This window comes from Temnothorax americanus, unplaced genomic scaffold, assembly GCF_048541705.1.
Source record: "Temnothorax americanus isolate GAGA-0224 unplaced genomic scaffold, ASM4854170v1 Scaffold9, whole genome shotgun sequence".
Taxonomy (NCBI): Eukaryota; Metazoa; Arthropoda; class Insecta; order Hymenoptera; family Formicidae; genus Temnothorax; species Temnothorax americanus.
In genome coordinates this window covers 5,335,656-5,361,769 of record NW_027509812.1, presented here as the reverse complement: position 1 = coordinate 5,361,769, position 26,114 = coordinate 5,335,656, and the positions used below count along the sequence as shown (strand labels likewise).

At 39.9% G+C, this 26,114-nt stretch overlaps 2 protein-coding genes across 3 annotated transcripts in view; one reads left to right on the top strand and one right to left on the bottom strand.

Moving 5' to 3' along the window:
* The window catches only part of LOC143908206 (uncharacterized), a 66,639-nt gene extending 50,774 nt beyond the window's left edge, over positions 1-15,865 (bottom strand). Inside the window, exons 1-2 of the mRNA XM_077425658.1 lie at positions 15,387-15,865; positions 14,872-14,925 (exon numbers count right to left, since the gene is read on the bottom strand). Coding sequence (XP_077281784.1) covers positions 14,872-14,925; positions 15,387-15,464 — 132 coding nt within the window. The 5' untranslated portion in view covers positions 15,465-15,865. The remainder of the gene's footprint in view (positions 1-14,871; positions 14,926-15,386) is intronic.
* Positions 15,866-16,013: 148 nt separating this feature from the next.
* Positions 16,014-26,114, top strand: part of Antp (homeotic protein antennapedia) — a 111,282-nt gene continuing 101,181 nt past the window's right edge. Inside the window, exons 1-2 of one of the 2 annotated variants that reach the window (XM_077425653.1) lie at positions 16,014-16,172; positions 16,813-16,854. The gene's annotated coding sequence lies outside the window, so the exon portion shown is untranslated. Of the gene's footprint in view, positions 16,173-16,812; positions 16,855-24,815; positions 25,336-26,114 lie in introns of those variants that run through there. The other variant, XM_077425657.1, reaches the window with a different exon arrangement.

The following is a 26,114-nucleotide window of genomic DNA, read 5'->3' as shown; positions in this document are numbered from 1 at the left end:
AATAATCCACGAGGATTATCCTCCGTGTTCAAGCGAGCGGGCGGCGAGTGAGGGACTATTTGGCCACCGAACTGGCCGAATATTCGTAACGCCGGCGGATACTGGCCGGAAAATCTGGCCGGAAACACATTCACGGTTCTGCTCTGTCTGCACAAATATCCTTTTCCTAACTCGTATGGAACAGCGACTATTTCCCATCAAAATATATGAATACTTACCAGTCGAGAAAACCAAAAACTCGACGCCATGCCAACGGTCCCTGTTAATCCCATTGAGATTTAACCTTCGGAAAAAGTTTAATACAAAGTTTTAAATCAGATAAATGTGAAATATATAGCCTGCGAGAATCGTAAATCAACACTTGTCTCGTCCGGAAAGTTAAACCGATACAATTTTGTAACCACGAGCGTCAAAAGCGAAGACTGTGGCCTGCACTTTTATTATCCTTATTACGGTGCAACAATCATAAAAATAACTCTTGACTTATTGCCGCCTAGTTTCAAGTTCTTCGTAAATTACCATTTTTGATACGCGTTTACTGACCAAAGTCGCAAATAATTGATTTGTAGTGGCGCAAGTAGCGCACGAGTGAACGATGCGATCCATGCCAAATTAAACTACGACATTGCCTTGGACGTATCATGACTCATCCAGCGAAGAAATTGCGATGTGGTGATGGCGGTGGTGTAGGACGAGGGGAACAAGAGAGAAGAGAAGAAGACGAAAACCGCAAGCGGAACAGAACCGCGAGTCTTAGGCGAGAGCTGCATGCACGATGAGTAGAGAGGATAAATAACTGACTGCAATAAGCCCGCGTGAAATTATGAATCCCTGTCAGCCCTGGTCTCCCGTCTCCTACATCGTGTATCACGGGACCAACCCTCTCGCTTATTATTTTTTCGGGGAAAGATGGCGCGTGGGCGATGGTTTGAACGGAGATGGGGAAGATTACGGTGCGCGTCACGTGCACCAAGTGCCATCAAATAATGAGTTTCGGGAAATTGCGGTAGATTTTAAATCGCGCGAGAAAGTTTAGCGAAAATAAAGATAATCGTCCACATATTATATATAAGCACGTGTTAATGTCATCGTTCTGATCGGAGATAATTGGAAGCGTGCCGTGTTCCCTCAATATTTCAATTCAATTATACTAAACCAGATATATCTGCATCTTGGATATTTGATACCGACATACGCGGAATCACAAAGAGCGCGGAAACGCGTATCGCGCCGATACGAAGCTTTGCACACGTACGAGCGTGCCGGGTCAGGCGACGTGGATGCTAGAGTATAAAGCTGATTTATACAAGTCTCGCAGGATCAACAACCCGGGAACTGTTTAGCCGATGCATCTCATATTTATTTATTGGTGGCTGGAGTGGTCGTAGTCGCGGGATTCTGGCGAGTGCACCCCGGTGAGGGCAACGCCTACCGACGCCGACGCCGGCAGTCGGTGTACATTTCCTTTTGCTTCTTTTTCAAGGCTCTGCGATTCCAAGCGGCAGCCTGAATCGAGATAGGAACCGCGAAACCGGCGGGAACAGTTGCGAGACGAGACGGCGGAGGGAACAGGGAGAATAGGAGTAAGGGCGGAAGTGACGCCGGCGCCTCGACGGAGCCGAGGCAGGGCGCCGGTGCGCTCCGATGCCTTCTATCGCGCTTTCCTCTTTCTGGCAGCACTATGTCTCCGTTACGTCATTTCTTCGATTCGCTTCTCTCTCACCCCCGTTTATCCTCCGTATAGCGACTATTCCCAAATTCGAAGAGAACGGATGTATTAAATGTGAAAATGATGGGAAATTCGATCATTGTGAAATACGAAATTTTATTCGTATACTTTAATAAAATTTTTTTCTGCAACTTTTCTCTACTGCTGGCGAAATTGTAGATGTAATATTGAGGCTGATTCGAACGTTGAGAATAAATCTATTTTATATATCGCAGTGAGTTTTGAAGAAAAAAGTGATGGGAGGGGGGAACGAAAAGATGACAGTCACCTGAGTGTTTTCTTCGCGACGAATAATAAATTGTTACCGGCGCCACGATACATAGCAATCAAGCTGTAGCACGCTAAAGTGTTCGTGATCGTGATTTCCTGGCTCGATACGTATTTACGAACGCGTGCTGGCATCAAGGCGCCTTCTTATTATGTGCGACCAGTCACCGCCTGCGATTTCAATTACCGCGTATCACACCGGTGCAAGGTGTCGAAGAGATAACGTAACGTAACGACTTGCAAAGCTGTAAATTACAACTACGGAAAGACACGTTACATTTATCTCACATAGATTATATTTTATGAGTCTTTGGACGACACATTAATTGAATTGAATCCTGCAGCTATTTCGTTGCGCGACCGTTAGGAGATCCCTTTACAATTCGCTCACCAAGTTGGAATGTCATTCCTGCACGTGGCGCGCTTCTACCTATATGTCGGCGCGTATGTCAGTCACGAACTCTTCACACACAGCACGCAGTTAGAAGTCACCTCGCGCAAAGATGCCCCGCTGTATCGATACGAGAGTCGTTCGTGTACGTACACGAAGTCCATATCACGCATCTCTCTGCTCCCTCACCTTCCAATTCGTGTCATTTGTACCGTTTGACACATGGAAGATTAACTACAGGCACGTAGTCTCATCTGTCCATCTCACAGCGTGTAATCACGTGTACGCGACTAAGTGCATCGCAAGAGCAATCAGCGCCGGCCGCCGACTCAGCTTTGATTAATTGAATCAGCCCTAAGAGACGTTAGCATACTTGTTGGCGCACGCACGCGTATTTATCTATGCACGACGACGGAAACAAAAGGCACTATCAACAGCGGTATCTCTCTATTCCTCTCCAATCCCCACTTCGATCAAATATCGATATCTCGTTATTTGATTATTACAGCTTAAGAATCGGTAATCGAGTTGATAATATTCAGTAACAAATGGATAGAGATATAATTCACGTAATTTGTTCGAGTCAATGTAACCGGATTATACTTTTATTAATACAATGATACATAATAAATAATGCTTAAAACACAGGCAAATATAACTCATTAAGCTTCAGCATGAGCTGGCGCCAATTAATAATCAGTAATTAAATTCACTATTTTATGAGCGCGGTTTGACGCTTGTGTTTTGGAAAATTAAAATATGTAATGAATAACATAAAATCTATGAAATATATATGTTATAAATGCAATAATCGATCATTAAGATTCCTAGGCCACTTTACCAGAAATAAAGCGTAAACCAGCAAAAACATTTCAAAGAGCGGTAACATTAACGCTGTAACGAACGTTTGTTAGCCCAATCGTTTGTTTGTCCCCCAATCACATTACACGGGTTGGCCCGGTTCGCCGGTAATTAACAGGTAATTATTTATAATGGAACAATGGAATTTAAATTAATAGTTTAGTTTCATTAATAACTGCGCGTAATTTCAGCCCCGTGTGTGTCAGTGCTAAATAAAATATATGAACCGGTGAGCCCGACGCCGCATTACGGTCTGGTAATGTGCGTGCTGCATCACAAAACAGCGCCTCCGCCGCCTCCGACCACCTCCAGCCATCTCCACGCGAGCCCGTCGCGGCCCTGCCGGCATCCACCCCCGACGCACACGCCCCGCTAGAATATAACCACTCTACGTCACGTCTGTTATAAACGCGTAAACACGTGCTGGTGCCCCTGGAACCCTTTGTCCACTATCAAGTAAATAATGGCGCATTAAGCTTTTTCATTCGTATTCGGGTATACATGTGTCGGGGATGCAATGCACGCGTGCCGCGGATGCATATGCATGTGCGCGTGTGCGCGTGTGCGCGTGTGCGCGTATGCGCGTGCGAAAGATATCGTCGTGTTCGCGCGAGCATCGTGTGAATTGCGCGACGCACGCCAGCAGGTAGTTGAAGCCCGCAGCAACCGTAGCGACCGAGAAAGAAATCAGATAAATTGTCGTAGAATAATTAACGAATTATTACGCAATGGGTTCTTGTTTCCTCTTGAATGTCTTAATAAAAAATTTGGGCACATTTCCTTAATACAGCTATACTGAAAATTAGATCAAAAGGATGTCATTTGTTTTAAAATCAAAATAGACACATAGCGACATTGCACTTTCTGAGCTGTATAATAATGTTTTAATAACTATATGTTATTGATTTGTTATTATAAACCGTGTTTATATTGTGATAGTGATTAAAGATATGTACTGTTTGCCGATATATCGATAATATAATTTGAATTTAGTTAGTTAACTTGCGCCGTGTCTGGTTAAGAATATAGATCGCTTGCGCGTGGCTGAATCTCATATAAGGTACTAATGCATTATCCTGACTATGCCGAAAGAGGCTCGCCTGGGTACGGTGCATGCAAGCTCGCGGACCGGAATGGAGTCGTAGGATAGCAATTTCGACCGAGCAGTAATAAAGCACGTCTGCGCGCCAAAATCCTGATGAATGGGCGCGCTTAGGCTTGAAATGGAGAAGCGACGAGCCCTCGCACTTACTCATTCCGCTGTGCTCTTCTCTCTTGTACCCCCCTCGCTCCTAACTCTGTCTCTTTTTCGCTTCTGTTACATATATGTATATTCCACCTATATTTGAACCAATTATTTTTTTCCATTTTCTATATAACCAAGCTTCGCGCATTTCACAAACTGCGCTTAGTTTTAATTCACACATTCATTTATTATCGCGTACACATTGCGAAATTCTTACATTTGTACGAAATTGACTATGTTTCTATAATAAATTGGATTATTGTCTTTTTGTTAGTTCAATTGCATATATTAGCTCAATCACTATTTTAATTATAACACAAGAAATTCACAAAAAAAACTTTTGATTTTGCTATTACATAATCTGCGCCATGTTGCCGGCAGATAAAGCCCTAAAAACAATTGAGATTTATATACATACAGATACGTAGTGAAGTAGAAAGACTGTCAAGGGAGGTGAACGGTATTGGACGCTGTGAAGCTCAATAAATCTGTTCATCCCGAATTGAGAATGTAAAATATATGCTGTTCGTGTCTGTGAGGACGCGCGCGGAAATTTATCAGTACCATGCTTTCGATGGACAGATACTGGTTCTAATTTATTTGTCCGTTTCGCGGTCTTAAGCCCGACAGGATTCACGCTTAATCCTGACTATTTCACCGAGATAATATTGGCCAGTTATATTGTAGTCAAATTATATATGCATGTCGAACTGTATATTGTTCGATTTCTTCTATATCGAACAACATAATAACGAACGCACTATACTACACGTTGGTACAGTTATCCATTAACGTCGGCGCATATGCATACGTACACATTTACAAAAGGTGTGAATAGATTTGAAAATTGATAAAGATTTTGCAATACATTCTAACGACTTAATAACAAATACTTAATAAGGTATTAAATCGCGAATTTTTTAAAGCTATATACATAAAGATTTTTATAATATAAGGAATGTTGTTGGCAATAACGATTAATGAAAGAAATTTGATGTATGACAAAAATTAGAAAATAAGAGATCATTGAGATCATTGAGATCATTAATAATGTTTGAGATTTTCACACATAAGATCCATTAGGATACGCACTCTGCAGCAAGTTCACCTGGAGGTTACAGGCGGCAGCTAGTACCTATAGCGGCAACTTCTGGGCCTCTAAATCAGCCTCTGTGTCGTGATTCATGGAGGGCAACCTCTTGCCCCTTTCTCCGCTCGCTCCTCTTGAGCACCCCTGTCCCTTTACCCCTTCTGTGTTTCCTCCTTACTCCACCCGCTTTCCTCGCCCTCTTACGACTCCTTCGGCAGTGACCTCTTGGACGACCCTTTTACCACCATGTTTCTACCTTCCACAGCTTCCACCAATCGTCCACGATCTTTAGCTTGTATGTCCGTACAGTTTTTTATCTTTTTTATTTTTTATATTTATCATTATTTTTAAATTTTAATTGAGTTTTAACATAAAAAATTAAATCACATTTGACAAGTTCACGAAACAAAATATGACGAATAGAAATATTAAATATATTAGTTATTGATATTAAAGAATTAGTTTTTGCTGTACAACTTTAAGTTCCAGAGAAACTTCATAGGATTTTTATTAATATTATATTACTCGTAATATCGTTAATAACACTCTGCGACGTTTGAAATTAGACATAACGACACGTTATAGAATTAGTGCTTGATAACGCACACGAGATATTAGAAGTACAGCAGGTTGTGCACCTTCATAAAATATGCCATTCCATGAAATCCCACGAGATATCTGTAGAAGAAGGCTATTTTCGAGCTCATTGAATAGACAGCCATGATTCTATGACCACAGAGCGTGCCAACTCCATTGTAGCGCTCTTCACCATTTTAGTCCCTTATTCTCTTTCCTACTGAACGCGTACTCATATATCTCAGGCACAGTAGGCTTTAAGGCCTGTACAATCTAATGACAACGATGTTCGCTGCAAGTTTTTCACACAGTGTCAAAAATTTATTTCCTTTTTTATTTCGTATTCTTTTCCCATATTTTTTAAATAGTTTTATTGGCTTTTATTTAAATATATGATAATTTCTTTGGTATTTGTTTTATTAAAATTATTAATATTATATGAAGCACTATTAATTTTTTTATAATTAATATTTATCACGATATGTGTGTGTGTGTGTGTGTGTGTGTATATATATATAAGTAAAAAAATCTTACTTAATTATCTTTTTAATGCATCGCGCATTAGGATAAGAATCTTTTTAAATCTGAAATTACCATATTGTTGTCAGCATAACTTTTCGTTATATGTAATGGTACATTACGTGATGAATGTGACATAAATACACAGTGCTTTTTAATTAACGGGTCTATTTCATTTAGGGAGCAAACTCAATTATTATCGATACAGCAGAAACGTAGAACAGATTCAATCCAACGATTCGCGCTTGTACCACGTCGTAGTGTGCACAAACGGATATGTATGCGAATGTACGTTGAGTGCGCGTTCACGCGCCCTTGTACATATATATGGCTGGAAATACGTAAGGAAGCAGGGCATGAGCAATGGCTGGCAGCGCTCCGTAATAATGTTGTCTTCGTCGGCTCGTTTTATTTGCCCACGGCACAAGAATGTAGCCTACAGTCCGCTTCAAAATTCATACCTGTGTTGCGCAACGCGATTGGTTCGCCGGAATATTTGATGCTCGTCCGATTTCTTCACGAGGACTTCAAGGACGCATACTCAAATAGATGAATTTTATAATTCATTTTAAGGAAACGTAGAACGCTACGGGCATCTAAAATGTTCGAAGTTCGTAAAATTAATATAGGTATAACATTAAACATCATTGATTTAGTGATAAATGGATGCAAAGCATCGAAAAAAAATTTAGCTAACATAATATTAGTTGCCGCCGAAAATAAAATTTATGGTATTTTATTGGTATAACTGCGCAGCTATAATATATTAAAATCGAAGTCAGCGATTTTTAAAGGAATGATTTAATCGTGCTCATGACGATTGTGAATTATCATTATAGCATATATCTGTGCTTTCAAATCAACATTTTATAACACGAAGTAAACGATAGAAATATAGCTGACAATCAAAGCACCCTAACGCCGTAGCTTATACGAAGGATATAACAATAGGAATTGGGTCTTGCAAAAACATTAAGCAGGGTATCAGACAGGAGGAAGGGAAATGGTAGGCACGAGGAAAACGAAAAGTGGGATGGGTGGGATGGCTGATATCGTTGCGGTATTCCAGAACGGGCGAGAAGGCAAGGAAACGAGCACCGGCAGGCAGATAAAGTGGAAAAATCGTCACCATTCCTTTCGTCTCCTTTCGAGTCTTTGGAGTAAGTGTAGGTAGGTTGGGTGGAGTAGCACCGAAAAAGTATAAATTTCTTTAATGGTGCTAATAATTTCATATCGCATAATTTACTTACTGCGAAACGTAACGCCAGTAGCTACCAGAGGCATTAACGAGGAGCCTAATATTTATGTTGGTACTCCGGTCCTCCGCCACCCAGATAACACCCTTGCTTTCGACCCCCTTTCCCAACCCCCGTGCCATCCTCCCCCCGCCTCCGGGCATCCCTCTACCTCCTTGTACCACCGGCAGAAAGTCTTCCTCGGTCGGTTTGCGACGCGCCTTCGCATCTTTGTAACTAGATAAAAAAAAAAGAGGAAGGTGCTCCCTTTTCCTTCTCGAGATAAGTAGAACCTGCCACGGCTTGCTGCTTCTACGATCGACCAAGGACAAAGGAGGAGAGCAACGGACGAAGTACCGGTGATTTAATGCACGTTTCTTTTAAGGGGAAACGTTCAACCCCCTGTCTTGATATTAGGGACGGCATTACGTAAAACTAACTTTGCGTTAATTTGGTCGTGGTTGGCAATTTGTGAAAAACGAGAGATGTGACGATATATTGGTAATCATCATACATGTACTGCGTCACGCACTAAGTTCTCGGTTATATATCAGTTATCGTTTAATATTTCAAACTTGTTTTATTAGCGTTTTACCAATGAGAAAGCGGTGCGTGTTTTTACAAGGCTATCGCCTTCGGTAAACCTATGGCTACCTGCAGCGACAATATTTTTCTCGCTAAATTTCGGTTCTTCTGCAACCTCTGTTGATTTTTTAGATCCGGTAATGTCCTCGGATAAGTGGGAAACTCTTATCTCCCTAAGTGCATTACCAGCACCGCATACATTACTCCTTTACACACTTTCACAGGTATTAAGTACATACAGCCATGAGGAAGTTTATGAGAGGAGGTTCTCAACCAGAATATTTTAAATGTATGCAAGATCACGTTCCGCCCTTCTCCTAAAGCAACCACTGCGAAGTAATCTCCCTTTCATCGTCATGAAGAACTGACTCATATCATCGGCCTCTATAGAAGCGTATACGTCTACCGTCTTTCCATTACCGCAAATATTTTAATGTGACGACGCGCGATAACCAACGTCGTGTAAAAAGTAGAGATCGGATAACTTGTTAAATATTAATATAACGAAGAAGGAAGACAATTGTGATAAGTATAATATACAAAAGCGTCGTTGCACGCTCCATAGAATGAAACTGTGTGGGCAGTCGCCAGTATGGCGATGACAATGTCTCGCGACTATCCAAAGTGTCCGATATGATATCCTGTTCTGGACCGCTAATGTGACAGACAGCGTATTTCGCGACCATCCACGCGGGACCACGAGAATAATAAGTTTGTGCAGAATCGTGGAAATGGTGAATGTAAGCAACGATACAGCGGAAAGCACTGGAGCAATGATGAGGATTCGGAAGAGTTGTGGAAAGACCATCCTCGTTCAAACCCTTCGTGCTTTCTATTTTCTCCTTGTCTTATTTTCTTCCATTTCTCGATTCTCCTGTTGCCTTCGAGAGAAACCGACCGGGTGAAGAATAAGACACCAGACACATATTTTACGCCGGAGCTCTTCACGGATGGGGCAAAGCGTACACGGCGAACGACGACGTCGCGTTTCTGAGTTATCGTTATATGAAGTAGTACTCTAAAATGTGTGTATGCATCCGCCTTCGGTATTCCTTTGTTGAATATAGCGTACAGTTTTCATTTTATGGTGAATAGAAAAGATAGCAATTTAATAAAGTATATGCTATATAATATCGCAGTTTGATTTTAATAAAAACAGGTATATGTTTGTTTCATCAAATATTTTACATATATTGAAAGATCTATCATTTTTAGTTAAATAACTAAATTAAATTATATCTTTGAAAAGAAAAGCCGCCAATATCAATAACGAATTATCGCAAAAAATTACTTTTTATAAATAATAATTTAATTATAAATTGTATTTATATCATGCTATTTCTTCAGACACATCTCGAAAAATCTTGAAAAATTAATGACATTATATAGTAATTTTACATATAACCTATGTAGTAAATTTTTCTATATTTTATATCATAATAATGTACAATAATTTGACTACATGTGTAATATATCTATATCAAGAGTATAATTGCATTTTTGGAAGTGACAGACGAACTTTAATAATGCTTTGATGTAGTCATAAATTTACATACATACAAGCGCCAATTTCGTTCCTCATCTCGTCTCCACGCCCCACTATCAGTATATAAAATATGATATCATTGTCATCCATTTATTTTCCATTCCATACAGACAGTGCATTGAGCATAGTGAAAATTGAATTACACGATAAATTCTAATATATTATGTCAATCATCTCTTAATTCTTTGAAAAAATGTAGCCAAAATTTATGAAAACTGTGACGCTATATTAATCATTTATAAGTTATGTTTCTTTATTGGCAAAGTTTTTTAAAGATACTCCTAAGTCTTGCCCACATATCCTGTTAATGCAACAATGTCGGCGCACATAAGTACAACATGATTTATTGCAATCATTCGAAATTACATATCACATATGCTTACGTGATATACAAATTCCTCCTATCGGGAAGTTTTTTGTCGCTTTGATATGTCACAGAACTTATCCATTTTGATGACGGCAAGGGAAGGTAAAGGTAAAACATCGTAGCACGAAAGAAGTGCGAAGAATGTTAATACGAATATTATGATTTATTGATGGAACATCGGTCTGTAAGGCTCCAGGGGTTATTCGGCGTGCCTGCCAGTGTCCATAAGGGTGGCAAAATGAAGAAAAAGAAGAATAAGAAGGTGGAAACCCTGAGGGTACCGTTGCACACGTATACATACATAGGCATGCACATGCGCAAGCCTACACAGATATATGCATCCATGTACACACGCGCGCGCGCGCACACACACATACATATATATATTTACCAGCTCACGTGAGTAACGTAGGGCAAGGCGTTTTTCTCGGCCCGCCTGAGCCGCCAAAGATTTATTCTCAGATCCCGCAAGACAAATGGTAAGATTGTGTCCAAAATTTTAACAGCGCATTTGGGTGAACACGTCCCTGCAGCGCGAAGATACTCTACGACTGCACAACTGCTACAAAGGATAAAAAGAAGGAGGGTAAAAAGAAGGCAGGGGCGCGGATGGGCAGGGCGTGGGGCATGGGTGTTGTTAAGAAGGGGGTAGCTCTCTGAGTTAGTCCCGGTGTGTGTTGGATGAGAAGGCGGTTGAGCGGAAAAGAAGTTTTCTAGTTATCCCTTCGGCAAGAATGTGGTACCGAAACTCCTTGCTCGCTTCGTGACAGAATCGAGCCGTGAAACGAGATCCGCCGGAAAAAGCTGGTTGGCGTAGCTTTATTCCAATCATTGGTTATCGATTTATCTCACCGTTCTACGTGCCTAGGTATACGCACAATTTTATTACTTGTTAAATTTGAGTTTTGAATTGCTATTAAATCGTAAAATTTATTTACATCTTTATATGTTTATATTTATATAACAATTATAACATTAATATAAAATTATATCATTTAATAACTAATTTAATTAAAAATTTAGAATATTACATATATATCATTTCAGATGTTTTATTTCTAAATAAAACGTTTGTAATATGAAAATACTTTATATAACATTCTTTCTAATCACTTTAAAAAAGATTATCAATTCTTACGCATTATTGCGCACAAATATTGCTTCATTAATATTGTCTGCCTGCCGAAATTTCTTATATGAAAATTTCTTCATATCTAAAAGGAAGGAAATAACTATGCAATGCTTGTGAAGTATATGAAGCATACGACTCGAAAACGCGTGCCTAACGTGTTTGGACACCAATTTCATCTGCGTAGGTATATATTATAAATAATATGCTGGGGGATGTTCCTTCAGATCTACCCCTCGGTATTTGAAAATTAGATTCCCTATCTGTCTGACGCACATTGCGAACTCAGCCTCTTTTTACGCCCACCGAGAATCTAATAATGTTATCGATCTTCGTATTTTTCTCTCACTAAGCAGTTCTTTTTGTCAGATAAATAAATATATATTATAAATATCCAAGTATATATATATCGAAAAATATATACGTGTACCATTTTATAAATATGTAGATAAATAATTAATAAGTATAAAGTACAAGATCATTGTCACAAGTAAGAATTCTTGGCAATAACACGAGTGAGAAGGACGAGAATCAACATTGAACATTGGTAAATGAAGACGAAGTATTTAGGTTTACAGTTTCTCCCTATTGAACCACTGAACGTGCGTCGAGTCTGATGGGGAAAGGGGAAGGGGTAAAGAAGGCGAAACCGAAAACAGGGTTGGCACATTGGTGAGGCGAGAAGAGGGGATGATGTATATGTTCGAAGATAAACGAGCGCCGCGTTCAATGAAGTCGACTATAAGGGTAGTCCCAGGTTCGGTTCTTGTCACTGGTGGATGGCCAATGGCACGAGCATTGTGTGTGTCAAAGATAGATAGATTGATAAATTGACTACAGAATGAATTTTAAGTATTACGCAATATTATTTTGCATGGCTAGTTTTAATTTTCCAAAATATTGATATATTTAGATAAAGAAAATTATAATTTTTTAGAAATGACAATATTCTTTTATTTTGGTATCAAATTTATAATGTAACGTTAAAATTTCTTTGTACAAAATTTTTTAACAAAATCTTGCTCATAACAAATATCTTTTCATTTGCATAAAAATATCTTATCCATACGTCGATACGTATGTATCTAAGTATTGATCGACAGTTAAATGCGATTGTAATCGTAATAGCGATGCTGTCATCGCGTCCATAAATCTCACTGTCGGAGACGGCACAATTTTAAGTTTTACGCCATTTACAAAATGAGTCGCCATTATTTTCACCGGGTGGATTTATCGCTACATACATTTGGACCGAGCGACAATCCAATTTATGTGGGAGTCCCGTAATAGTCTGCCACCGCAACGCGAGAAACCTCCCTCCCTCGCATTGCCCCTCTCTTTCTCGCCCCTTCTTGTTCGCCATCTACTCTGCAGCATCCACCCTACTGACGCTCACCACCCACGGCACTGATTAAATAAAAGAACAAATGGAGGTAACTCCTAATTAGTGCACTAGTTCCTTGCATTCCTGCTAGCCGTACCAACGACCTTCGCTGGATTAATTGCAGTCGTGCGTTTATTGCGAGCGTGATGCTTATTCGCGCATGAATTTGTCGTTTTTCCTCGGAGATGCCTTATTGCGCGCGAAGTAAAGAAGAAAGATAACAGCGTAAAGAAGTAACGTTAACATGTGAATTTTTTTGCAATAGATAAGGGAAGCACTATGTTCATACACTGGGAACTTTTGATTCTTTATCGTTATATAATATGGTCAAACTATCTTGTTAAATAAATCAAATCCTGTTGCCTCTTTACTGCGTTAACGGCATTATTTATCATATCGGATTATAGCTTAATTGGGAATGATAAATAGGAGCTACACGCGCGCGCGTTCCAGAATCTACCTGATGTTAATTAAGACCTATTCGACGGGTATAGAAACGAGTTTCTTCATACCTGACCGCAAAGGATTGTGCTGTTATTATTATTTATCTCTCTCTCTCTCTTTCTCCCTCTCTCTTCCACACCTTTACCATGTTTTTATACTATATAATTTTAATATATATATTTTACTCTAATTTTATTTTAAAACAATATGACTTTCTTAATCAAATTTAATGGAAAGAAATTGATTTTGTGTGTGTTATGAATTGTATATGTCATATATTTATATGATAAAAACAGGATTACATATTTAAAAAGTTTTTTATGTATAAATTATTAAATTTTTTATTTGTATGATTCAATGTAATTTATATGACAATAATTTATATGACATTTTAATATTGAGGATGATTATTATCTTCCTTATAAAACAGAGATAATTGTTTGTCGTTAAGTTTACGTTATTGTAAATCATTGTTGTTTACACTCAGTGATCGATGATCATATCAGGAAGGACTGTAATACACGAAAACGGAAGTGAAAAGTTGGAATGTACGAGGGGCGATAGGAGAAATGAGCAGTATCGGGCGATAGGGGATAGGGGCTGCTTGGATAGGGAGGCTGAGGAAGGCGGAGGCGCGGCTGCGTCTGAGTTGCCCGCAATGTATGGGTCTACCACCTCTCGTCCCACCCTTACCTCATCTTTCTGACCTCCCACTCCGTCAGCTAGCAGCAATTTTTTGTTCGTGGTCCGCTTGTATCAAATTACGATAAATATTGCGGTGCCGACGTGAACCTCGGTAAGGGGCGCCTACTCGCAACGCCACGTCTTAACATCACATAAAGAAAGTGAGAGAGAGAGAGAGAGAAAAAGAAATTAAAAAAAAAAATTTTTTTAAAGGCAACGCGAAATGAAAAGCTTATGACGAAGCAAGACTTGGCTAGGCTGCGTTCCGATATTCGCTGCTGGTACTAAAAATCTACAGATTACGTCACGTACACTATAGATTTTCATTACTAGCAGTGAATATCGGAACGCAGCCCTTAGTCAGCTCTATCTTCCCTCCATCCTCACTATTTATGTTACCGAAGAAGTCGCGATCCTATTCTCACTGTCACCGAGTGCGCATAACTTTGTGTAACAAAAAGTCGGCAAAGGATTACAATTGTAAAAATATTTTCTAGGCTCTATCCATTTCCGAGCCTGTCTATTTCGAGGCAATAGATTATAATGTTATTTGTAATATATTTTTATGCTCTTAATATTTAATGTTTTAATTTTTTCCGTAATAACTAGGAATAAATAATAATATATTCAGATATTTCATCAGATATATATATATATATATATATATATATATATATATATATATAAGTAATACAGAACACTTTATCGCTACATTAATTATTTTTACATTTACATGCATTATCTTTCATTTTATTTACATCTGTAATAGAATTTTTCCAAATCCATTGCCTCGATATTGAAATAAGAAAATAACTCACCGCGCGGCCGATGCGCAACAGCGGAGTTGTAAGTTGATGTAACCCTGCGTCGATCTGTAACATATAAATATTTTTACATTAAAACAGTGTTCAAGATAATCGATACTTTAAGCAAATAATTATCGCGTCCGTCAACTTTTTGAAACATTATTTTAACAAATATCAGATTTTTGCTAATGCAAGAAACGATCGCGGCTGTATATTTCCACATTAACCCGCTCGCATAATTAATCCGCGAAAAATCGTGCAAGTAAAATTTACGACCGTGCGAATAAGAGAGACGCGATGACGTTCGCGACGTAACGTCTCTTCTCTCATCTCGCATCTCGCATATGCCAGAGATTGAACTCCGAAATTGCGCCGGAGAGAAACCTCGATCGATTTTACACAAGTTAATGAGCATCATATGTAGTGGGCGAATCAAGTCACGCTTGAAAAAGTGGCGGAATCGGTGACACACACACACACAGGACAGCAAAATAATAAATGAATAATATATATAAGTAACTACTTACCTCACGGTCGCTCCGCCGTCGCCCGATGCCACCCAGGCCCCCTCCTCCTCTCCTCGATTCTCCGCGCCGTTGTCGCATCTCCGTCGGCGCACTCGCGACTCGGCGACGTTCACGATTAAAATCGACGATATCGTCTCTTATGATCGCGCGACACTGAAAGCACGGCACTCCCGGTATTAATCTCGCGACGCGGCGAGTACTTAATTACACTTAATTATACACTGACGAAATAATTGCGGCGGAAAAAGCTATATGCGAACGAAGCCAAGTACACGATCAGCTTGACGTCCCGCAGGTAGACGTGACGAACGAATCAAACATGGCGGAGAGAAGTTCGTAAATCGCGCGACCAACTTCACTTTTGTCAAGAGCATCGATCGATATATGTCGATAATCAGGAGCAACACTCGCGACTCGCGAGGGCGCGATTTTGGTCCGCCATGTTCGATTCACTTGTCGCGTCGACGTCACTCGCGGACTCGCGCATACCTGCGCTGCGGGACGTTCACGGTCGTCAAACGGTTCGCGTAGACTCGTTCGTAGCTTCTCCGCCGTAATTCTTCCGTTGCCGTCTGTTTAAGTACGCGCCGCGTCGCGAGATTAATACCGGGAGTGCCGTGACTTTTGTGTCGCGCGATCGTGAACGACGATATCGTCGATTTTCGGCATTTTTGATCGTGAACGTCGTCGCGTCGTGAGTGAGTGCGACGATGGACCAACGTTGGAGGATCGAGGAGTGGTGGAGGGGGCCTGGGAGGCATCGGGCGACGGCGGAGCGACCGTGGGGTGAGTAGTTATTCATTCATTATTTTGTTCTGACAAAATCCGGACGGTCTGTGGCGGATTCCGCCAATTTCTCGAGCGCGACTTCGTCCATTACACAATGATACTCATTAACTCGTTAATGTCCTCTTTGTCAGTCTCGCTAACTTTGTTCCGCTTAGAAAGAGACGAATAGTGAGTTTCCGCGATGCATCCCATTTTCGGTGTTCCAGGTTCCAGGCATTGATGACCGCGCGTGTGTACAATACCGTTCGAGGTTAGATTTAACTCCGGCGCAATTTCGCAATTTCGGAGTTCGATCTCCGGCGCATATGCGAGAAGAGACGTCACGTCACGAACGTCGCGTCTCTCTTATCGCGTGAAAGAGTCACGGTCGGTCTCGCTCCGCGTGTACTTGGCGCGAGACACTACCGTGTCTCTTGATTCGCAAATCGCACGGTCGTATAATATTACTTGCATGATTTTTCGCGAATAATTATACGAACGAGTTAATGTGGAATTATGCATCAGCCGCGATCGTTTCTTACATTTAAAAATCTGATCTATTAAAATAATGTTTCAAAAATTTCACGGACGCGATAATTATTTACGTGAAAAGATTATCTTCATACTGTTTTAATATAAAAATATTTCTATGTTACAGATCAACGCAGGGATTCAACTCCGCCGTTGCGCATCTCAGCCGGTGAGTTTTTCATTTCAATTCACGTACTCGTGGTTTGAGAGCTTTAAATATTGCTCAATTTTTTTATTATACTATTATATTACTGTTATATATTTTTATTAAGACGTGCGCGCGAAGAGAGTTAACACAGAATCATACAATTTAAAAATGGCAAAAGGATAGGTAAGAATAGAGTAAACGTCATACGATCGCCGAAAGAAAAATTCGTTTATGCGAAAGATTCCTGATGATCCTCTCGAAAGGACTGTGAATGGGGGTAGATGGGTGGGACCGATATTATATATAACTATCTACCCTAGCCAGTTGCGTGCGGAGAATAGAAAACACGCGGACGCGCGGGGAGGGGCATGGTGGGGGCGAATTGAGGGATGGTATAGTAGATGAGGTGCAGAGAAGGGGTTGGAGGGAGGAGGCGGAAGAGAAAGAGCGACAGTGGGAGCGCGAGAGAGAGAGAGAGAGAGAGAGAGAAAAGGAGGTGGAAAGAGAGGTGGATGGAAGCACGTAGTGGGGGATGACAGAGATGAATTCGTTTCATTTCACGCTGGGAAGCTCTCGCGTTCCCCGCGTCCGATGATTTACTGGGCTACAATGTGGTAACCCATGATTTATCGCCAACACGCTGGCTTGCCACTGCGCTATACCTGATATCATGGCTGCGTATGCGTTGTGCCCGCGTGTCCAAAGAACTTTATACTCTTTCTCTGTCTCTAGCCCATTCTCCCTTTCCCTCGTTACTTGGACGTACTTGGGCATGTCTTACGCGAGTGGGCGGCGAGACGAAGGGAAAGATGAAGACCCTCGCGACCGGGGCCGTGGAATATACGCTATCTGCCTACGGTGTTGGCGGTGGCAGCACGGAACCGATAATTCCATATTCCGCCACCATTTATTTATACGCGATAAACTCCCGTGAGTTTGATCGTCACAGGCACGCTTTGCCACCTTTGATGTAGCTTCGTTTATTTATACGCGACGTTATTCTGATAGTCTTTATTATAATATACTGCGTATTTTACAATATTATTTAAAATGCTAGAAAAGAAAATTATTTATATCTTTGTATTGATGCTATTTATATTTCGTTGAGTTAAATTAATGATATTTAAAAAAAATGCAACTACCGCATTTAAAAAGCTTGTAACCACTTACGCGAATACTAGCTGCTACAAAACAAATGGATATTAACACCGGTTTGCGGTTGCATCTGTGGTTGCATCAAATCGTTTGGTCAACCATAATGCTACCAGCTCGGAACCATCATGGTGAAAATGGACGTGGTCAACAAGTATAACTATAATTACGTTGGATGCGGACCGTATAAAGCATACGCGAAAGCATTATCAATTAGTATTCTAAACTGAGACCAGTGTATATATGTGTGTTTGTGTGATAATTTTCAATTATCTACATTTACAAAATTAATAGAGATCTGATATATATCTACTATTCAAATTTAATATATATCCTTTAAAATTTAAAGAATAAAAAATCAATTAAAAGTTAAGTAGAGCTAAATTAGCGTTGTTAAATATATCAATACAAGAGGCATCAGGTATAGAAAGAATAATTTATAAAATATGGAAAATGTATTAGTTTGCGAATGCGATAGGGAATCCGCAGTTGCAAATGCGTGGATGGATACTCGTATTCGAAAGTTCATAGAACATGGGAGGTATTCCTTGGCTCGTTGGAAACTCAGGACCAAGTCTTGGCTACCACGAGACCAACATCTGAGCCGAAGTTGGCTGCGCCCTCTCAAAAGTCAAGATCCCGACTCTCGAGGGTCCTTTGCCTAGATTCATTAGGGATCTTGCTGATCCTGACGCCGTTTGGAGACCCCACGGACGCCTTGCCCGAAGATTAATCCCGACCGCGTAAACTTTGTTTCCCATTGTAAACAAGAGGCAGTTCCGGTAACGTCTCGAGAAACACCCTTTCTCCGGTCGCCTCGAGCCAAAGTACTTAAAACTGCATTTCTTCTCACCCTCTGTATAAAAGTTGCTACAAAAATTTGCTTAATTTCTTTTTAATAATATTGGCTTATAATATGTAGCCATCGCGAAGGCGCACTATAATTGAAGCATTTTTCCTTAATTTAAAATGAATTACTACACTGAGAAAAAAAATATTTAGATTAAAAAAAATATTTATTTAGATTGCTGCCAATAGCATCTTTACTTAATATAATACACATAGATATTTATTTAGAATTAGATATTTTTATTTTTTTATTAAATAAAAATATCTAATTTTTACTATGTGTATATTATATTAAGTAAGGGCCCGGACACACACTTCTGCACAACGCATAATGCGTAAGCATAAGAAAATTGATTGGTCCATACACATGTGCATAAGGAAATAGACTAAACAATTTTCTTATGCTTACGCATTATGCGTTGTGCAGAAGTGTGTGCTCCCCGCTTAAGTAAGCTATTGGCAGCAATCTAAATAAATATTTTTTATGATCTAAATATTTTTTTCTCAGTGTACTGAAAATATTTAAATTAGTATACAATAGTATATGTAACGAGATAACTTTTACTCTCACATCCTCTCTTTCTCTCTCTCTCCCCCCTATTCTTCTTTATTGAAGTTCCTTATTATGTGGAACAAAATTATGACGCGCTGATAAATTTTTATAAAATAAAAAAATTATTAATTTATATACCTAAATATTTCGAGATCAGTAGAGTATATATACAGTGGTAGTTCTATATTTTTTATTATAATTGAAGCAATTGCATGATACGTGAAATATCCTACTATTCTACAAAAATATACGCTTTTGAAACGAAGAAGCGTTATTGAGTAAACGCGGTTCGTAATTCAACACATTTTGCCAAATAGCGAGTTGTAACGCGCATAGGTTGAGCTCATGATTTGTAGGAAAATGTGAATCTAGGCATCCGTCACGTTTAGCGGTCATGAAGCGAGACTCGAGTTGTAAAACACAGCGGACAAATGAGGATATACGTAGCGGAAGAAGTGTCGCTAGGTTATCGTGGTGTGGAGACTCGTGGAGGGTGGTTATACTCCATAGAGCGGGTGGTAAGTAACGGGGATGAGTGCGCGTGCCGCCAGAATCCAGATTTTATAGCGCCGTTAGGTTAACCCGACGATTTTCAAAACTTACATGATTGCTTGCGGTAAAAATCGCAGCGTTTAATGGTGCGGAAAGTAAATATGTTTTAGCATCGGACTGATATATATATAACTCTAAGATTGACGCGAGGGATACATAGATATATCGTATATACTGTTGCAATAATTCTCCATACGTTTTGTGTAAAACATTTTATTTTTTATTATGATTAAAGTTCTAATCAACTTTGGTTTGATACATTATTATAAAATTAAAAGGAATCAATGTTTTCTTTGTTTCTTGTTGTTTCAAAGAATTAATTTTATCATGCGTTTGCGTGATGCAAAAGAAATTAATGTTGTTTTTTTTTATATTAACACGATGAAACATTAAAGAAAATTGCTTAAAAAAGTTTTTTGATTAGCGATTTATTTAACAATTTACATTTACATATTGAGATAATTATTGACGATATTCAGATAAATTTGCAGGAGCAGAATATTTGTGCGGTTAAAATATTCAAAAGAAATAAAAATCTTTCTTCACAATTTTGGTAAAAGCATATTTTGTCAAAATCAAAATAATATTTATATGTAGAATGTTTTATATTTCACGGACGCGCTAAACGTTATCAAAAGATTGCGCGTCATATTTTTACAATTACACATGGGCAAGCATAAGTGTTCCCCATATCGGGACGAACCCTCTTTACCCCTGTAATTCTATACGCCGGAGGGTCAGAGGTGATATCATAGGGAAGATTGCACACGACGGCGCTTTTCGTCGTGCCTCGCAGTCGTAAGTCTGAAGAGGTACAGAGAGTGGTGAGAGAGGTTGGGCTCTGAATGACGGAATTCATGCAATGCTCGTGGATTCAGGGACGAGGTGAATGGAACTGGCGGAAGGGCTTTGGAAATTAAACGTCCTGTGGATGGTCTTTTTTCGTGAGCAGTAATGTACGACTGTTCCTTAGAGGAGTGAACATCCTCCCTTCTCTCGTCACCGTTTCTTTCCCCTTAACTCTCTCTTTTTTCTTTCTCTCTTTCTAAGGTTAAGGGAGCCGGGCGTCTTGCCACGACGGACGGGTGGGACAATTTCCTTGTGATAAGAAAATAGATTGAGGTAGAGGATATGTGGAAATCTCTCGTGTGATAAATATATATCTTTTTCTAGCATATACATACAGATGATATCATATAGTATATGTATATACTATACGATATATACATATATTATACATATTATATACATATATATGTATATACTACATGGTCTATTACGATTATAATATTTATATATTTCTGTATAGCTTCTGTCAAGATGCTTTTCAAATACGAAGATATGTAAGAATATAATAAGCGCAATATTAAAGATGATATAGAATATAAAGCTTGGCATTTTGTATTATATATATGTATAGATATGATATTATATCAAAGTCATAAGATTTAGATTTAGACTAATGTCTATTTATGAGCGAATTATTAATAATGTAAACACATACGTAACTATGGAAACCATGATGTACACTATAACACTGTATGTATAAAAGCAGATAGATTTATATGTGTACGCGGACATGCGTTATGAGATGTATGTGCACGTGGCGCGAATAGTAGGTGAAAAATAAAACATGAGACTCTCATCATAAAATAAGTTGAACATTTCGCAATTCTTAACACTATTTGCTAGCTTACATACTTTAGCTCTTTTTCCACAAAATACTGTTATAAAGAAATTTCTTTCTACAAATATCTTTTTAGATACTAATCTTTTAGATACTTATTATATACTTTCTTATTATATTCCTAAAATAAAAGTTTTTTTACTCTCCGTATAACTTAAGTAAATTTTTAAATTTTTTCTGTGCCATGTGTTTTATATTATTTTAAACATAATTAATGTTCACATTTTGACATATTCTACCATATATGAGTCGCATTTTTATTAAATTTTATTTTACTTGGAACTAAAAGTGTTCTAAAATGAATGATAATGATTGTTTATAACAAAAAATATGGAAAAGGTGAAGAGATCGTCTCTTAAAGGAGTAAAATGTCAAAATATTGACAGTTCTATGACCATTAGCATTATAAACGACTGGTACTGGATCAGTGCCGGTTGGCTGCATGGCTTGCCTGCCTGTTTAGTTATTGTTTCCGCCACAGATTATAGGGATGGGGGTCTTTATTGCCCTATGGCTATAATATAGGTATACCGACTCGCAGCGTAGTATTGCATACTCACACATACACTCACGTATAGGCTTGTGCCGGGCTCGCACCTGTTGGCGCCTGCGATTATGGCCGCAATAACATTCCGTCAAACGGCAAATGCGTACTCGGATTTCCTAACTCCATCTTAACTCTCAGAAACGTCTCTTTGGCCACGTGGCTTTGCGATTTATTATATAAATTATATTTATCTACAGCTACAGAAGCGTTTATCTTTATTATTAATTACGGCTACAGAAGCGTTTATCTTTATTATTATCCTATCGAAAAAGAATTACAAAGAATTAATGTTACGCGTATTTTTCACAGTATTTTTATTGCTCTTCGACAATTATTTAAAGTTTAAGAAAATTGCTCATATGTAATTCTAATGTATTGAATTTTTTAATGATACACTGTTCACGAAATCCGTGAGTATCGTATAAAGTTGCTTGCGAAATATCTATATACATTTTTCATACTATTTATACGAAGGTGGTATAATCTCTATATATATAGGATATATCTTAGCTGTCACATTCATATTTTTTTTTTTTTTACAAATATACTGTTTTATTTGTTTCGTGCATTTGTAGGGTGTGTGGATTTAATGTTGTCTATAGCAAAAACAAACACACAAAGCGAAGGAGTCCGGGTTCCAATTCATCGATTTTACGTCTCGGCATTATTTATTGTTCAATATATCGGACTTGTCGCGCGCGATACCATTCGTTGCGTCATACGCCATAATAACGGTATCTTCTCCAAAACTGTTCATTGCTACGGCCGGACGAAAAAAGTAGGAGCTTCCACACGCTTTAAATTCTTCAGGAAGAGAGACAAATAAATATCGGATGATGTATGCGCCGGCGGTGACTGCAGCGCACGCATGGTCCTCCGGGCGCTTCCAACTCTAAATTCGGTGCCGAGTTTAGGTGGGCTCGATTTAAATTTCGCCAGAAGCGGAATTGGCCGCATGGCGAAACGCAATTTCGCAGCGCCAGAGTTTATTCTCGCGCGAATTCAAATTAATGGGACGTCGTGCGAATTGACTTTTCTAAATTATTCAAGCTGCGTCGAATGAGGTTTCAGTAGACATCACGTTTACTGATTCATGGCATTTCTTGCCATAGCTTTCTTCTACCCAATCTACCCAAAATAGTTTCGAAACAGTTGTATTTTTTGTTGTTGTATTTTTTTGTTGTATTTTTTCTATTTTTTTCATACTTTTAACATATACAATTGAGACGACTAAATCGTTATAAGTTGTAAAAGAAAGCTCGTAAATAGTCGAGAAAGCGACCGGGAAGATAAAATACATTAAGATATTGCCAAGTATTTGCGCGTCGATACTTCGTCACGTCTGAAAATCTATAGCAACAGTCAACGTACCGTATGTAGCGTGTCCACCACGTGGTTACCGGAGAGAATTGAGTATGTATACGTACGAAGGAGCGGCCACAAATCACCATTACTCGATGTGTATCGCGACGCTATATAATTATACCTATAACGCCAAGCACCAGGTAATAGCTCAATCCTGCATGTGTACATTCGATGATAACCAGTCCTGAAGATGAAGCGCTAGGTGGGGTCTTCGGTGCCCGCGAGATTTGAACTAACTATCCGCCATTGGCTAAATGGTAGTCACGTGTTTTGTTACGTCACCGTGGCCATCCTTGTGAGTGTACAAAATCAGGGGAGGGAGCGAGGGAGAGAGAGAGAACGATCAAAAGGAGAGAAGGCAGAGAGGGGAAGGACGCGCGCGCGCGACAGAGACGTCGAACTTATCCTTGAAGAGCGCGAGCGCAATATCGAAGAGGGATGAAAATATTGTTCGCGAGAAACAGGGACGGCTATATATCGTGAAAGGAAAGCAACGTTCAAAGCGGAAGAGAAGAGAAGAGGAAGACCGATACAGAGCGGAAAGCGAAAGAGAGAAAGAGAAGGAGAATGAGAGGGAGAAAGAGAAGAAAGGCGCGACAGAGATGGAACGAAGCAGGAAAGAGGCAGCAAACGTACACCCTTCGCCATACTCCCTCCCGCCATTAACAACGCCCTTGCATATAAATCCGCCTCTTATACGTGTAGAGTCAATTGCGCGCGTGTCGGTGATCTCTCGTCTCCGTTCATTTCGTGTATCTTGCGATGTCACTGTCTCCTTCTAAAGTCAATTTTCTCCCTCGCGCTAATATGTTCTCTCGCTTCCACGGTCCGAATACCCCGCCTTTGCGCTGGCCGCAGGACAGCCCTGGTGCGGGTAGAAGCGTGAAGAGAGCCACAGAGTCTCGTGGAACGGAGCAAGACGCAACGATGGAGCACTGTGCACATGGAAGAGACGACACGAATACGAGAGACAGGAGGGAGAGAGAGGGGGGGAGAGAGAGAGAGAGAGAGAGAGAGAGAGAGAGAGAGAGAGAGAGAGAGAGAGAGAGAGAGAGAGAGAGAGAGAGAGAGAGAGAGAGAGAGAGAGAGATTGACAGTACGAGAGGGAGAGAACGAGAGAGCTCTCTAGCCGGTAGTAGTGGGACGAAAGCACGAGGAGAGGCAGAGAGAGAGAGAGAGAGAGAGAGAGAGAGAGAGAGAGAGAAAACGGAGGCAGCGCCGCATGGCGGCACGAAGTGGGGACTATCGGGCCGTAAACCATCCGCGGTGAACATTTAACTCACGTATTGCCATCCAACAAGTTTGCTTTGGCCGGTGAAAGAGCGTCCCCGAGATCTCGGAGAGTCGGCGAGTCTCGAAGGCGAAATCTCCGCGAAACCTCCGCGCGAGGTGGTGGACGAGATCCACCGTGACACCCGCGGTTTTTCATCACCCGTGCGAGGGACGTCTCCGTCCTTCGTTCTCGGCCGGGGGGTACAATCGGGCGATTCCTATCGGACGAGGACTCGGTTTCGTAACCCCAGCGATACGACGGACCGCGGGATCATATTCGGACGGCGATATCCGGAGACCCCGCCCGCCTACCGAACACACACACGTCCGAGCGATAAAAGCGTGAAGGCGCGAGAGAAGGCCTGCTACGGAGTAAACATCGGAAATCAGAGCAACCGGATGGAGCAACAAATTTGGGAAAGCGGACTCGATTAGGCGCTATCATGAGCTGTAAGGAACGTGCGCGGACCATCTTTCCGCAGAGACGACTTTGTTATCGTTGATCTCATATTGGCCGCTATACGGGTAAGTCATCCATATAATTTAACTGTCACAACACACGAAAATAAGCGTCGTCTCGTATTCACGCGACTCGTTAAATACGCGGAGGTGTAAACGTGCCAGAAATTAAAGCTGTCAAAGTTATTGAGATCGCCCTCCCGCCAAAATCTTACGCAGTGCACATGCTCCGTTAGTCAGTTAGAGCTGCTATATAACAGGCTGACTTTTTCTTGATGATATTCCTTCAGATTATTCTGTGTTGATTCAGATTGTATCGATGTGTATTAGAAACAATATAAAACTTGCTGTTTATTTACATGTACGTTTTAATTCTGTTATATAAGTGCTTGTCTTGTGAATAGAAAATATTTTGCATCAATTAAACGTAATTTACTTTTTCTATTTCGACAGTTGTTCGTAAACGTTACATGCAAAGAATTTGTCATTCGAATATAACGAGGTTTTATCTATATATGTGTGTGTATGTGTGTGTGTCATGCACACATTACTATTTCTAACAATATATCTTATTGTGTACTCGCAGTACACCAATGAGATATGAATTGTATGTCATTTCTTCATGATAATACATATGGCTGTGAGATAAATATACGTGTGTGGTCAAAAACAGTTATTTGATGAAGGTAATGTTTAAAGAGCTGTTTATTTATGTGTACAATATACTACTAAGATGTAGCGAGTTATCACCATTATGTCACATTTATCTACTACTTCGTTCCTTTTGCATAATTTTCGTCAATATATTCAACAAGTTTTATTTAAACCGACATATATGCATTACG